Here is a 15,710-nt window from a genome sequence, read left to right as displayed (position 1 = left end):
TTGTGGTGATTGTAGTTTTTGGTTGTGATGCACGTGCTGTGTGTGTTGGAGTGTGTGAGTGCAGTGTGTGTTGCGAGTGTGACATGGTTTTGGTAGGTGTAGTTTGTGTTCCTTAAGGTGGGAAGATATGTAGTGATTTGGTTTCCTTGTTGCTTTTGTAAGTATGAGTGGAATGTTGGGTGAGTGACATGGAATGTAGTCTGTGAGAATGTTGATGTATGGTTGAGTGTTCTGAGTGAGTCAGTTGGAGATATGTAGCCTACCTGAGAGGATGCGTGTGCATGTTGCCTGGAGCTCAGATGAACCTGAAAAGATAAATCTAAAAGATGTACTGGAACTTCAATAAAGGAACAACTAGAACATCAACTGATATCAGAGTCATCACTGGGAACCCAGATCTTTACATAGTGCTAAGCTTTGACGGTGTTGTTGAGCTTTTTGTGTAAATCAGGCCCTATGGTTCATAACAAGGCAGGTGGTAAATGCTTGGGTAGTTCAAGGCATACACTAGGACTACAATAAATATTCTATTTCTATTTGTTCTACTGCAAACACATTATTTCCTCTTCTTTTTAGGTTACCCAGTATCATGTGCAGGTTTAAAACAACTCATTATAGAAATGTACGTATATTCATTTCATTGTTGTTAACCTTGACTGAATTTAGAAATGTACCAACCTGTGAATAGCCGCACTGCAGACACTGGAAAAGGACGCATAAATGTCAGATCCATACACACGGTGTTTGCTTTCACCGCATCCAGCTGGACATTTTGCCAAAAATTCTGCATTGATTATCTTTCCTGCTTTAATATCACAGCCAATATGAGGTACATCTAAGAACGAAAAAAATTGCAATTTAGTAGCCATATTCTGCTTTAATAACATTCATTTTTACAAGCTATTATATTCTTTATGTTGGTATGTTACGCAAGCAAATTAATAAACAGTTTAATATTGTTCAAAGAAACGTAATATTTTCGTGTGCTACAGGCACGTTCAGTCTTTAATCACTGTAAAATATGTATGTGTATATCTAATTTGTAATGAGATACACGGGTAGAAGAACTCGGGTATTAAACACCATCAGAGCCATAGTTTATGCATGCGATTAACACGATAGTAAGGTTACTAATACCTATGGCTGTACTCACAAAGCACTTTTCAATTGGATGCACTCAATGAAAATCACTTTGTGAATGCTGCCCAGAGTATCTGATGAATGCTTACGAAAAACATACAGGCATAGCGTGTACATGTAGCACACAATACTGAAAAAAGAATGTAATAGTTTATGGACACTTTATGGACACTTTCAGCGTCACTCTTGTGACTAAACTGCTGGGGTAGCTCTTCCATAATGGGCGAGGGGGCACTGACCCGCCATAACGCTTGCCCCATATGGAGGAGCCACACGAGCCCAGTGGATACACTCGCTGCTTATTGCAGCTGAGGGAGTGTTTCTGGGCTGACTTAAACTGTCAAAGGGAAACATGGTTTACTTCCCCTGCACGAATATCCAATGAACCATGCAAGGCGAGGGGCGTTTTGTTTTCCCAGCCTTGCCCACTGGGAATGGAGGCTGGGGAACTCCACATTTGAATGGGAGACAAGGCGCTCTTGCACCTCGCTGCACATGCGAACAGATTAGGGCGGTGCTCAGAAGCGCTCGAGCTCCTGCACACATTTGCAGGAAGCACTTTTTTCTTCCTGGTTCTTGTTTGTGCTGCATGGGGGCCAGAGGGCTTTCATGGAGGTATAGCAACAGAGCAAAGTCCAGACCAGGGCTGCATGCAGGTAAGACTTTATTTTGTAATGTGTGTGTGAGTGAGGGCATGATGTAAGGGTGCATGGGTGAATGCATGTGAATGAATGAGCGAATGCTGTGTATGAATTATTGAGTGAATGTTGTGTGGACATGTGTGCACGTATGTGTGTGCATGTTCAGGGAGCTGTTTTTGTGGGTGGTGGTATGGGAGTGAGCGTGGCAACAATGGCATTCTTTACTGGGCATCTATCATAGATGAAATATATTACAAATGTGCAGTGTGGCTGAAAGGTTGGAGTGTCACAAATTCTCACATTTTTATATTCCTTCAGTACTACTTTCTTATTAAACACAGTTCAATCCACCTTCCACTTAGAGTGGTGATTTGCCACTGAAGCGAGTATTTAACCACATGGCATTACGAATTTGCAATTGAGCAATTAAATTAGTTGCGTTATCTGCCCTTCATTTAGCTCTGATAAAGTAGTTAGTAGAAGCATGGCATCAATACCAGCCGTGAAAACTTACCAGGAATTGCATCTGCCACAAAATAAATACATTTCTATTTAGTCCAGTGTCGTAATGGTATTTCATTGTGAAGTTTACAAGCAGCGAATGGCCCAGTATTTGAAGACCGTTATGTAGTTTTCAATTTTGGAGGGCAGACACCTACTTAATAGGGCAAAGACCTACATTTGGACAGGAAATACATCACTTTTCACCATATTTGTTTGGAAGGGCAGGGCTAACCTTACAAGGGATGGTTCTAGTGATGGAACCCTTTGCTTACATGATTCACTAAGCCAAGAATATTAAGAGCTCAATCACAAGGAACAGGCTCTGCTCTACGCAGATGACCCATGTCAGTCTGAGATCACGTACCCACTGCTGTTGAATATTTTATGTTATGGGAAATTTTCTAGCCATACAATCAAATGGGAAACGATGAGCGTGTTCGTACAGGCCTTTCAGACTTCACAGCTCCAAATGGGCTAAGGAGGGTCTTTTATAAATGAGTTATAAAACCTGTCAACCTTGACAGGGTTGATATTGCTATGGATATTTTATGTCTATCACGCTCATACACAAGTGTTTCAGAGCGCGACAAGGCAAGGGAAGGTGTACAGGGGAGAACAAAACAACGATCTTACTAGGCCTAGTGACATTGAGTATGCGCAAGTGCATGGGAGAGGGGCAGGGGGAGAAGTGCATGGAAGTGGGAGAAAAGGAGAGTGCAGAGCAAGGAGAAAACAGATAAATAATAATAAATAATAAAGGCAACAAACAATGGTAGTGCAGCTAGCAAGTGGCAAGTGCTGGGTTTAAGGCAGCTGACTGGGTAGGTCTGATAAGTGCAGGAAGAAAAGGGAGGACTGTATGGGTACAGATACAGACCACTGTGCAAGAGATGGCTCAGAGGCAGTGCTTGAGGGTGGCAGGGTGAGCAGGTACCTGGGCCCGGAGGACAAAGGGTGGCCAGGTGCACAGTGCCGAGGGAGAACAGAATCAGCAGAGGAGAGGGGGGGCCAAGGCAGAAACAAAGAGGAAGGTCTTGAGGTGCTTCCGGAACCGGAGATGAATCTCCTCAAGTTTTAGAGTACCAGGGAGGCTGTTCCAGAGGGAGTCCCCAGCCGAAGACAGAGATCTACCTCCAGCTCGTTTCTTTGAAAAACGACTGGCCCTGAGGGAGTTAGAGGTAGAGGTGCGGAGAGCTCGAGAGGGGAGGTATTTGCAGAGGGATAGCTGAAGATATGTTAGCCCCAGGCCCCAGAAAGCCTTGTGGACAATGCAGAGGGTTTTGAATTTAATCCTTGCAACCACTGGGATCCAATGGAGAGATTTCAGAGCTGGAGAGATACGATCCCAGGGCTTGAGGCCAAGGACAAGTCTTGCAGTCCGGTTCTGGTTAAGTTGCAAAGGGCGAAGAATAGTGGCAGGTAGATTTAGAAAGAGGCTGTTGCAATAGTCCAACCTAGAGAGAACCAGAGCTTGGGAGAAAGTGAGCTTCTGGGGGAAGGAGAGGAAAGGCAGAATACCTCTGAGGGGGTGCAGTAGGAAGTTTTACTTTTTTGAGACATCAGCGATGTGGGCGGAGAAGGAAAGTGTGGAATCAAAGTTGACCCCGAGGTTCTTGGCCTCGCAGGTGGGGATAGGAAGAGGGGCAAGGGAGGCCGGTCAGAGAGTGAGGGGAAAGGATGGTGATGGTGTGCCAATGAGGAGGATCTCCGTCTTGCTGGCATTCAGAGAAAGATAGTTGGCAGCACACCAATCTGGAATGGCAGTTAGGCAATCAGAGTTGAGAGAGGTATAGGAGGTGGTCAAGGTCAGCCTGAAAATGAGTTGAGTGTCATCCGCATAGCACTGGAAGTTTGAGCAGAGAATGGCAATGCAGTGGGCGAGAGTTCCCAGGTATTTGTTGAAAAGCCAGGGCGAACACCACAGTTTGAGAAGAAGATAGATGAAAGGAAGGACCCTGGGAGGGTCGATCAAAGAGGAAAGAGGTCAGCCAGGCCAGAGCCTAATTGGTGATACCCAGGTTATCACGGTTATCAGGTGATCACGGAGACGGTTGAGCAGGATGGTATGGTCGACCGTGTCGAAGGCAGATGAGATATCGAGCACGATGAGGACAGAGGGAATGCTAGAGTCAAGGTTGGAAAGCAGATCCTCAAGAATGCTCACGTGAGCAGTTTCTGTGCTTCTGCCAGCTCTGAAGTCAGACTGATGGTCATGGAGAGAGCGAACAGAATTGGAATGAAGATTTAGCTGACAGATGGCCAGCTTTTCAAGGAGTTTGCCCAAAAAGGGAGTAATGGAAATAGGGCGATAGTTGGCCGGACAAGAAGGATCAGCTGTGGGTTTCTTGAGAAGAGGATGCACAAGGGAGTGCTTAAGAGGGGAGGGGAAGGATCCTGAGGCAAAGGAGTGGTTGCAAAAATTGGCAAGGACCGGGGAAAGGGTATCAATGTGGTCCTTGATAATTTTAGAGCAACAGGGATGTGCCTGTTTTGACGAGGCTTTCATAGATCAGACGTGTCTAGTGACCTCATCAGGGGAGAAAAGAGAAAAGGACGAGAAGGAGGGAGGGGGGATGGCTGAGGAGGGTCAGCAAGTACAGATAGAGAGGGGAGAGGAGAGTGAGTGGAGGAGAGGGTGGACAAGATGTCCTGAGTTTTTGAGATAATGTGAGAGGCAAGGGCATTGCAAAGAGACTGGGAGGCAAGAGGCGGGGTAGAGACTGCAGCAGATGTCCTGAGTTTTTGAGATAATGTGAGAGGCAAGGGCTTTGCAAAGAGACTGGGAGGCAAGAGGCGGGGTAGAGACTGCAGCAGGGTTGGCCAGCTCCTTGCATATTTTAAAGAGTTCGGCTGAGTTGTTAGATGCCGCAGAGACATGGCCTTGAATGTGGACTCTCTTCTTGGTATCGACAGAGAGTCGGTATTGCTTTTGGAGTAGGCGACAGGCCAGTTTGTCAGAGGTTTAACAGGAGTCCCTCCTTTTTCTCTCAGCCGCCCTACACTTACGTTTAAGTGTAGTTAGGTGAGAGTCATACCAGGAATTTCACTTGGCTTTGGACTTCAGGTGGATCCTCTTGACAGGGGCAAGAGCATCAAGAGTGTCAGAAATAGAAGAGTAGAGAAGAGACAGGGCTTTGTCAGGGTGTGAGTCAGCCAGAGGATGGGGGGGTGGAGAAGGTGGCAGCGAAAGCCTCAACTGACACACAATTCATGGGCCGGATGTCCAAGAAGGAAGGTGGCAGTGTTGGGGAAGGTTTGGTTTGGGATGAAGAGAGAGAGAGAGAGATGAGAGGAGAGGGGGCAGTGGTCACTCCAAGAGAGAGGAGTGGACCGAGGGATAGAGAGGGGGAGGCCAGAGGAGATCAAGACATCAAGTGTGTGTCCATCAGAGTGCGTTGGGCCATAGGGGAGGATAACAAGGGAGAGGGAATCGCAGAGGTCACGAAAGAGCAAATCTGAGGACAGGGAGAATCAAGGTCGATGTTGAGGTTACCAGGAGGAGTTGAGTGGTTGAGGCCAGGAGGGAGGAGGAGAGGTCAGCCCACTCAGAGAGAAAAGAGGTGATTTGACCAGGGGGCCGGTAGAGAGTAGCAACAGTGAGAGAGTGGTTAGGAGAGATTTAGAGCCTACATACAAGGCATTCGAAAGAGGAGTAAGTCTGAGTGGGAATGATAGTGGCAGGAATCCACTCAGGAAAGATCCGGGCCGGGTGGAACTGGCAGCGGAGAGGATCTTGTAGCCATCAGGGAGGAGAGTGTGAAAGCTCGTGACAGAGCTGGCCATGAACCATGTCTCAGTTGTTGGGTGTCCTGACCCACGTTTGGACTATTATGCTGCAACATTTGGTGCTGTGGGCTTAGAAAATCCAAGATGGCCAAAAAAGCCCACATTTCGCCAGAATCCAGGAAAACCACGCAGTTATGGCGCACACCAAAATATTCCCCTGACCTGCCACCCACCAGTGCGAGCGTGATGGGCCAGGAGTGCCATGGGTGAAATGTGTGCCAAAGGAAAAACAGCAGTGCCGGTTGGCTCAAAAAGTGTTTTGAAATCACCTTTGTTTCTCTGAATGCAAGCTCAAAATGCCTATTTTAAACATTGCAAGATATTCAAAAATCTCACTGAACACCAGCAGACATTTGGCAGAATGTAGTCTTGTGTGCATACAAAATCTGGGAAAAGAAAGAGCCTAAAATAATGTTCATAATGAAACTGGATGAGCTGTGGATGTCAGCAGCCTAAGTTAAATTGGACTAAAAGACACTAAAATCTAAATGTTTAAAATAAGTGAGTGACCTACTGTTGAGTGTCACATAGTTTGCAACTGTTAAATGTCCTAGTTTTGAACTTAGAATCAGCATTCTAGCTGCATGTGTAAAAATTGTAAGTTTATTTGGATGAAGAAAAACTGGGAACAAAAGTGACATTTAGCTGAAGCCTTGCTTAAAGAGATTGAATTCTGCCCGGCAACTACCCCCAACAGGAGTTGAAACTTGCTCAGCCACTCTTCCCAGGCCTGGCTGCATTCTGCTGCCCCCACCAAAAGGAGATGACACCTCCCTGATTGAATCAGGGGAGGAGCACCTAGGACTGGAGGGAAACAGAACAATGAGCCTTCCTTGGCTCAGGCAAATGTTAAATTAGGGGGGTCGTAAATGGCTTCCTCTTGAGAGAAACGGGGAAGGGCAGTGCCTCTGTGAGCAACTTGAGTTGGAGGAAGTGGACAAACCAGAAATTCCACCATGTGCTTTAGAAAACCACACCCTTCTGGGCCAGAGCATAATTTTAAAAAGATGGATAATTCATAGTACGGACTTGTCAAAATTATTCTTGTGATTTTTCTGTGCACATTTTAAGAGGTGTTAGGACTCTGTGGTATGTTCTTGGGGATAGTAGCGGAAAATAGGTTGTTACTCCAAATGTATGTATGTTAAAAATCTGACACCTTATCATCTGATACCCATATTCCTTGTGCACATTTGTGTAAAATCTGGAAAAGTTTAGAGGTTGTGTTCTTGATGAAAAGGGCAGAATTCTGTCATAAGTGGACACAACATCTTATAAAGACAGGGATCGGATGGTTTGGTGCTACAGAAAATATGTTAACTGGACATATAATATTAGAAAAATTGTACGTAGATAAATATGTATTTGGATCAAGAATAGATTTTTGTGCAAATTGACCAGGGGTGGATCCTCTGACCCATAAACTACCTCATCACAATGACACTCCATTTCCTTCCCACAATCAAGGGAGAGAGGAAAACTTGGCCAATGATAAGTTGCGAGGGGCAGGCTTAGTTATTTATAAAAAAAGAGCCACTGGAAGCCAGACAGGGACATTCATTTTCCAACTTTCAACTGAATTCCTGCGCAGCACGCTGATGGAAAATTCCAGAATCCAGAACTCCAGAGATCCAGACTGACTCCAGAACAAAAACTCCAAAGAGCTGAACTCTTCAGCAGGCCTCAAAATCTTTTGCAAACTATTCAACCGCCGGGCTGTGCGGTTTGCTGCTTGCTAAGAGTCCTGTGTATCCAGAACAGAACCAGTACCCAGAAAGCAGTGCAGTATCCAGAATCCACTTGATCCAGACCAGCAGAACCAGAGACCCAGACCAGACCGCTGTGAACAGAACCGGTGCCTGATTGACCCGCCGAGCAGAGAGAACTGCAGCTAAACTTGTTGACCAGATCCGTGACGAGGCCATTCTTTTCAAATTTATAGTGTGAGTACCCAGCTAGAACTGTGCAGAACCCATCTCTTAGCTTAAAATAATCTGATTCAAACTATTTTAACCTATTGAGAACTGCATCATAGGAATCGTGTGTTCATTCTGTCATTTCAAAGCTGCAAAACTGTCATCTGTCATTCTGAGCTTGACTTCATTTTTGAAAAACCACCTTCATAAAATCATCCGTATCTCTTGAACCGTTTGTGCTAGAAGCGAGATTTAACTTTCATTTTAAAGCTAAGATTCTAGGCTTTCCAGCGAACCCAAAACTTTCTATTCATTTTCCGTAATCCCGCTCGACGCACTCGGAAAAAGTGCCGCGATTTGCGATTTGGCTCAAATTTCTTCACTTGTCAAAATAGCAGCTTCTTGCTTTCCTTTGCTGAAATTCGTTTGCAACCTGACAATCATTCATAGAGCATTGCTAAAGTGATCCTGAACTAATTTAAAGTAGCTATCACCCACCCTGAATCTCTTATAGGGAATTAAAATCATTTTTAGCATATTTTTCCCTTCTTTGCATACCACCTTTAAAGAACTTCGCCTGTGTTTCAAAATCATCCCTGGTGCTATAAGCTTGCTAGGGGGGAACTGAATTCGTATTGTACTGTGATTGTATTCCTGAAGACTGTGTTTGTTACTTCCATCTCCTTACATTGCATAGGGGGAGTGAATTGTCAGAGACAAAGTGATAATATTATCTTTTGCTGAAATCATATCAAGTTTATTCCTGTGTTGCTTTTATTCATCTTTGCATTTCCTTGTACCATATAAAGCATTCTCAGCTACCTTATCATCTATACTACTCCTAAGTAATTAAACCAGTGTGCTAGTATAACATCATCCATTGTTGATCACTGTCATATGTCTAAGTGTGATATCAAATATTAATTTATTATAAAAGTGTGATATATATCTATTGTTTAATTTTTCAAATAAACCTTTTAATTTGCAAAACAAACCTACTTCTTGGCTCAGTGGGGTCAGGGGGATTCTAAGAGAGGGGCGTTATACAAGGGTTCATCATCCAGATTATAACTTGTCATAAAAATATATAAATAAGGGCTTCCCTTGAGCAATCCCAGACAAGGCACTGACTTAGTGGGAATGCTTGATTGGAGTCATTAACAGAGTGGGGGCTCGTAGCCGGGGATTCTGGATTAGATCTACCGCTTGTGCAGCTTAATACAGTGTACTAACTGATAGGATACATAAATCCTGTTGGATCACCACGCTGTGCTACGCTGTGAAAACACCCCTCAAAAAGGAACGCGCTCAAGAAACGGTCTAACTTCTGTAAGTCAGGAAGGAAATCAACTTCCAGAATGACGACACTGGTAGACATCAAAATAGCCAGAGAGCACTTCTTACATAAGCTATTTGTGAGAGGTGAGTGGGCTCATCAGGACCAGGCGGACTGGTTGCAGGCAATCGCACCCCAGATCACTGAAACAGGGTCAGACATATGGAGAGATCAGGGTCCATTACATGTGGCCCTGAGTGAACTATATATGGCTCCTAAAGCTAAAGATGAACACAACAAGATTGTCAGGATAGCAGCATATTTGTATCTATATATGGGAGCCATACAGGACAAATGTGCTGAAGGCCAAGATCTGGCAAATAGGCAACAGATGGCGTTAGAAAAGGCCCAATCTGACCTGGTCTCTTCCGAGCAGAGGCTGCACAGGAGCCAGGAGTCAGAAAATGATAGTAGACTGTACATCATTAAAATAAAGGAGGATATGGATATCCTACAACAGGAAAAGGCTGACCAGGATACCAGAATTCTGGCTTTGCAGAAGGAGCACCAAGACAGTTTAGACTCCTTACTGCAGTGCCAGAAAAAGCTGGAGCAACAGATCAATTTCAACAGGGCATGCACAGAGCAGGTAGCCACCCTGCAAATCCAACTAGACAGAGAGAAAGAGGAAAGCAATACATTGATTTTGAAAGACCTGGATACCCAGGCAGAGTTTGATAAAGAGCGCCAGAAAGCTGGTGCCCTTCAACGGCAGAGGGACGACCTGGCGGCACAGATGCAGGCTCTTGCTCAGGAAAGGGACACCTTAGGCCAGGAAGTCTGCCACTTAAAAAGAAAAATTCAAGAAAATCACTTGGCCCTCCAGGGACTGGGTGACCTCCAAAAAGAGCATCAGAACTTGTTAGAGCACACCCAGAGGGTGGAAGATGCTCTGGCAAGAAAGGAGCAGGCCAGTAGGGATGGGACTCAGGAGGTAAACCTCCTGCAGCAAAGACTGGCACAGTATTCCAGGACAAACCAGGAAGCACAGAGGGAAAATTAGGCTCTCTGTCAACACAATGATAGGCTCCAGCAACAGGTAGCCATGCAGGAGAGACTGATAGAGTCTAGTAAGGCCTTGGTTGAGGAACTGAAAGCCCAAACTCTTGCATTGCAACAGGGAGCAGGGGCTGATAGAGATGAAGTTCGCTGGGAAAGGGAAACACCTGAGCATAACCTCAGGAGCCCTAGTACCAGATGCCTTCATCTCTCCCAGTCCCTGGACTCTGCCACACCCATGCCCCCTGGCGCACATGAGCACAGGGCCACAGGGATGGCAGATTACTATCCAGCCAAAAGTATGGGGCTCATAGGCCAGTACCACCCAGGAATGGAGGGGCGGGCATCCGGGTATGGGCACCCAAGCACAGTGCAATTTAGTGGGGAACCCCAGGAGAGTAGGCCCACTAAGGGCATCGTGAAAACAACTGCCCAGTCAGGTCAGTGGGGGGGTACCCATCAAATCCTGGTAGCAAGGAGGGATCTGAAGACTCCTCTGAGCGTCACAGGACACAGGAAACCAGGTCCCCACATTCTGCCAGCCATTCCCAGGCTTGCAGAATCCGGGAAAACCTGGAAGATCAGACGGGCACCTCTGGGAGCAGTGCTTCTGAGTCGGAGGATGAATGGACCAGGGTTACCCGAACCAAAAAGGCCAATAAGGCAAAAAGGGCCTTGCTTAAGGACCCCTTAAAACAGATGAAGACAATTAGGAGTGTCATAACGCCTTATCACAAAAATTCCAAGTATTCTGTTTGGGAACACTTGGAGCTCTTTGAGCAAATGATGGAGACTTTCCATTTGAAGGACAGCAGTAGCTGCATCCAGTACGTCAAATGGACATTCTCCCCAGAATACTCCAGTTTCTTTGCGGGGCTGGAGGACCAAAATCATTCAAGATGGTCCACCTATAGGGCGGCCATCTTGAAACATTTTTCTGTTCATAGAAATCCTCAAGAGGCTCGGAAGGCAGCCTACAATTTGCAATGTGGGGAGGATCAGGCCCCACAAGAATTTGTGCAGGAGTTAAAGCGTGCTTTTGCGCAGACTACCAAAAGGGTGCGCACCGACAGTAAGGAATTTGTTAATACGTTTTTCCATGCCTAACCCAAATACATAATGACCCAGCTCGTGAGAGATTTTCACAAGAAAAGATAACCCACCAGTTCCCAGGGAGGAGGCACAAGGGGAAGGGGGGTGTAAAGCCTTGGAGGAAGCTTCCTTCCCCACTTGTAAACAGCCCCTGGAAACCCAGGAACCGGAAACAAAATCTCCTACCCCTGGAAGTCTGCCGCCCAAGGAGCAGAGAGGAGGTAGGAGAAACAAAGTACCCAAACAGACCCATTTTGAGGAGGAGGAACAGGTCTTCCAATTTGAGGGAGAGGGATCCTCAGAGGATCCTGGGAAAAGGATCTTCTCCTTCAGAGATGGGGGAACTCCTCCCAAGGAAAAATGGGTCCCAAGGGATTCCAACCTAGACTGGGTAGATGTGGGGATTGAGCTGTTGCCACCCATCATTCTATCCCAGAACCAACAAGACTGAAAACCCCTGGTTCAAACCCATCCTGGTGACTGCCTCCAAAAAGGGGGGGGGGCGGCCCAGAACCGGAACCAGGGGAACCTAAAACCGAATCAATAGACTGGGTAGATGTGGGGATTGAGCTGTCGCCGCCCATCATTCTATCCCAGAACCAACAGCATCAAAATCCCCGGGTTCAAACCCATTCTAGTGACTGCCTCCAAAAAGGGTGGGGCGGCCCAGGACCGGAACCAGGGTAACTCGAATATCCTCTTTCAAGTTGCCAACTTTTTCTTGCAGATTCCCATGACTCTCCACAGAATTCTGCCCAAATCTCTTCTCTCTCAATGTCCAAAACCAGAAAATTAGCCCACCAGTTGTCCAAAAATGTGCATTATCTATGCCCCCTTCAGGAGAAGGAGGGAAGATACTATGCCCCGGTACAAGTACAGGGGCAGGGTACAATTTTGGCACTGGTGGACACTGGATCCCAAGCTACCCTTCTGTCCAAAAGGGCCTTTGATGAACTAAATGCAGGAAGGGGGGAGAAATACCAGATTCCTCTCACCTCTCTTCCTGGACAACTGCAGAACTTTGACGGGAAGGAAATTCCCGTCCAGGGGACTGCAGATTTGGACATCAAAATTGGGCGACACAAGGTGAAACACCCGGTCATAGTAGTGACTCCAGAGGGCACCCCTTGTTTACTAGGGAATGACCTCCTGAGAAGGTTGTCACCCCTAATAGATTGCGTAAACAAGGTCCTCTGGACCCAGACTAGCCGACCAATAAAATTAAAACAGAGTGTCAACCATGTTAGTTTAAACTGCACCTGCCACATGGTTGAACAAAAATCTGACCAAGTAGAATTTCACTTCTAGACAAACCAAATTCCAGACGTGACAGTAATAGCAGTAGGACAACAGACTGGTGATGGGGGGTCCTCTCTATTTCGGAAAATAAACCTTCCTTCCAGTTTAAGGTGGTATTCCACACTGGAAGGAAACACTCTGAAATTCTTTACCAATCCACAATCAGACATTCCAACTCCTTTAGTCCAGAAAGATGTGAAATCAGCTCAAAGCCTGGCTGATGTTCAGCAAATTGGAGAGCAGCTGTTCATCCCTGTTCAGTTAAATGAAGGGAAGGACTCTGTTCTCGCCCGAGTGGGTGTGAACAACGGTAAGAGCTTCATCAGCGAAGCCATGTTCCGCCAACTCCCAAAAGATCCAGCCATTCCCACATTCAAACTGATAGATAAATGGGAAATGGACCTGGAAGCACCCAATTCCAAACATCTCCTGCCAAGCAGGTGTATGCTCAAAATCTCCATTGGCAACAAGAGCATAGTCCATAATTGTTGGGTCGTGCGAGACGTCACTGTCGCCTTTTACTTAGGCAGTGACATTCTCAATCGCTTTGCCATTAGTTTGGACCTAATAAACTTCAAAGCTTGGTCCCGATTAGCGGATAATCCCATGGGCTTTGATGACCAAGAGAAAGCATTTAGGTCAGCTTAATTGCTACCTTATGCAGTTGAAATTCAGATTGGAGAGGAAGTCACCATCCCAGAAAGGACCCAACAATTCTCCCTGGAAGTGAAAATTAAAAGAGGACAAAAATTGGAAAACCCTGATGCTTATATTCATCTAAATGCTTCTCTCCAACAGAAAGGGTTGGGGGTAAACCCAACACCTTTAGTCAATATAGAACATGACACCATTCCAATAGTGGTGGATAACAGCGACTTAAAGAGTATCACTCTAGCCGCAGGCACCATTATTGGAATGGCGGTTGATGACCGACATTTTCCCATTGATTTGGGGAATTAACTGTTAGGACCGATCCCCAAGGACTGTTTTGACAGTGACAGTGATGACAATACAACACCAGACAGGATCTTTACCTAGCAGGGGGGGGGGACTTCCTGGTGTACACTTCCTGCCCTTATGGTAAGGAAGATGTGACTTGTGACTTCAGGAGAGATGAGGTGATTTCCATGAGGGCTGCCTTTCCCACCTGAAGCCACCAGTCCAAATCAGCACTCTGACCAGGGACTTCTCCACCCAGCTGGAGGAGGCCGCTGAGATAGCGAAACCAGAAGTCTTTCCAAGCTTCAGGCAGATGGTTGAAGAGAGAGTCAACCTAGCTGATGCCTGTGTGACTCTGGAGCAGAAGCAAAAGCTGAAACAAGTTTTCTTGGATTTTCAAGATCTCTTTGCGGTGGACTCATATGACTGTGGTCGCACCGACATCCACACAACAACAATTCCCACGGACCCTGGCATGACTCCAGTGTTTGTGAAGCAATATCGCTTGCCTCTCGCATCCATGGAGTCCCTTATTGAAATAATTAAGAACCTTGAGTCCCGGAGGATAATCCGCCCAGTCCACAGCACCTTCAATAATCTGGTGCTGGGGATTTCGAAACCAAACAGCCAGTGGGGACTCTGTGCCGACCTTAGGGAGCTCAACAAATGGGTCCATCCTTCCCGATGGCCTCTTCCCTACATTGACCAAGGGCTGGCCCAGATCCAGGGGTCACAGGTATTCACTACAATAGACCTGACCAATGGATACTGGACTGTGCCTGTCAGTAGGGAGGACCAATACAAGCTGGCTTTTACCTTTGGGGGCCAGCAGTACACATGGACCCGGACTCCCTTCGGATACCTCAACTCCGGTAATGAGTTCAACATTTTCCTACATAAGGCCATGCCCGACCTGGATGCAAGGGGTAACCTGGCTTATGTAGATGATGTCCTCATCAAGAGCTCAACTGTTGAGGAACACATAGCGGAGATCCGTTATGTTTTGACACAGTTGAGGGCTGCCAGAGCAAAACTTTCTTTTCAGAAAGCACAATGGTGTAGAACTTGTGTTAATTTTTTGGGGCATGAAAGTACTCCTCAGGGTCTCTGTCCCCAGGAAATGAAAGTGGAAGCACTCCAGAAACTGAAAGACCCCACAACTCTGCGGGAACTAAGGAGCCTCCTTGGACTGACTAATTACAGCAGAAAGTTCATTGAGGGCTACACAGAGATCACCAGACCCCTGATTCATCTCTTGAAGGGGGGGGGTCAAGTGGGAATGGGGTGCAGAACAATCTGAGGCAGTAAGACAGCTCAAAAGAAGCCTCTCATAAGCGCCTTGCCTAGCCTACCCTGTCAGAAACAAGGAGTTTTTCTTGGAGACAGGGTTCTCTAATACATTCTTGACTGCAGTATTATATCAAAAGCATGACAAGGTCAATAAAGTAATCTCCTCTGCAAGTAAAACTTAATCCTGTGTGGAGGAAAAATTCAAAGACTGTGAGAAGGCACTCCTGGCAACGGTGTGGCCATTGAAGAATTACCGCCCGTTTATCCAGGGGGAACACATCATAGTGGAGACTCCACACCAGCCTTTGCAATATCTCCAAAGTGACAGAATCCGGGCCGGAAATGTGAGTAATTGCCGAATTACTTCCTGGATTCTGTCAATGCAAAGCTTTCCTGTGGAGGTCAGGTATGGCCAAAACAAGAAGAGTCCCCTTGCGCAATGTCTGGCTGACTTGCATGATTGTGCCAGAGAAAACTGTCTCGAGGACGAAAGTCTAAAAATCAAGGACAACATGGAGGCATACCTTAATTCCCCACACAAAGTCTTTGAAGAAGATAAGTGTGAGGGAATGCCCACTGTCTATGTGGATGTATGCTCTTAACATGTTGACAACAACAGGGAAAAAGAACTTGTGGCCGACGTAGGGAATGCATGGGTGAATGAGTCCCCAGAACCCACACTGGGTACAAGATTGGTCCCCGAAGTAGTCAGGTGGCAGAGTGGATGGCTGTGCATCAAGCCATCCTCACTGCTGTCCAACATCAACT

The 15,710-nt window shown here is 46.3% G+C and overlaps 1 protein-coding gene across 5 annotated transcripts in view; it reads right to left on the bottom strand.

The window, feature by feature from the left end:
* VIT (vitrin) overlaps positions 1-15,710 on the bottom strand; it is a 2,362,557-nt gene that overhangs the window by 1,444,785 nt on the left and 902,062 nt on the right. For all 5 annotated transcript variants that reach the window (XM_069607358.1, XM_069607362.1, XM_069607360.1 and 2 more), the window contains one exon: positions 679-835. In XM_069607358.1, the coding sequence (XP_069463459.1) occupies positions 679-835 (157 nt within the window). The remainder of the gene's footprint in view (positions 1-678; positions 836-15,710) is intronic.

This window comes from Ambystoma mexicanum, chromosome 4q (genome assembly GCF_040938575.1).
Source record: "Ambystoma mexicanum isolate Mex_15411 chromosome 4q, UKY_AmexF1_1, whole genome shotgun sequence".
NCBI classification, from domain to species: domain Eukaryota; kingdom Metazoa; phylum Chordata; class Amphibia; order Caudata; family Ambystomatidae; genus Ambystoma; species Ambystoma mexicanum.
Note: the sequence above shows the minus strand (reverse complement) of the source record. Positions and strands in the feature narration are given on the sequence as shown.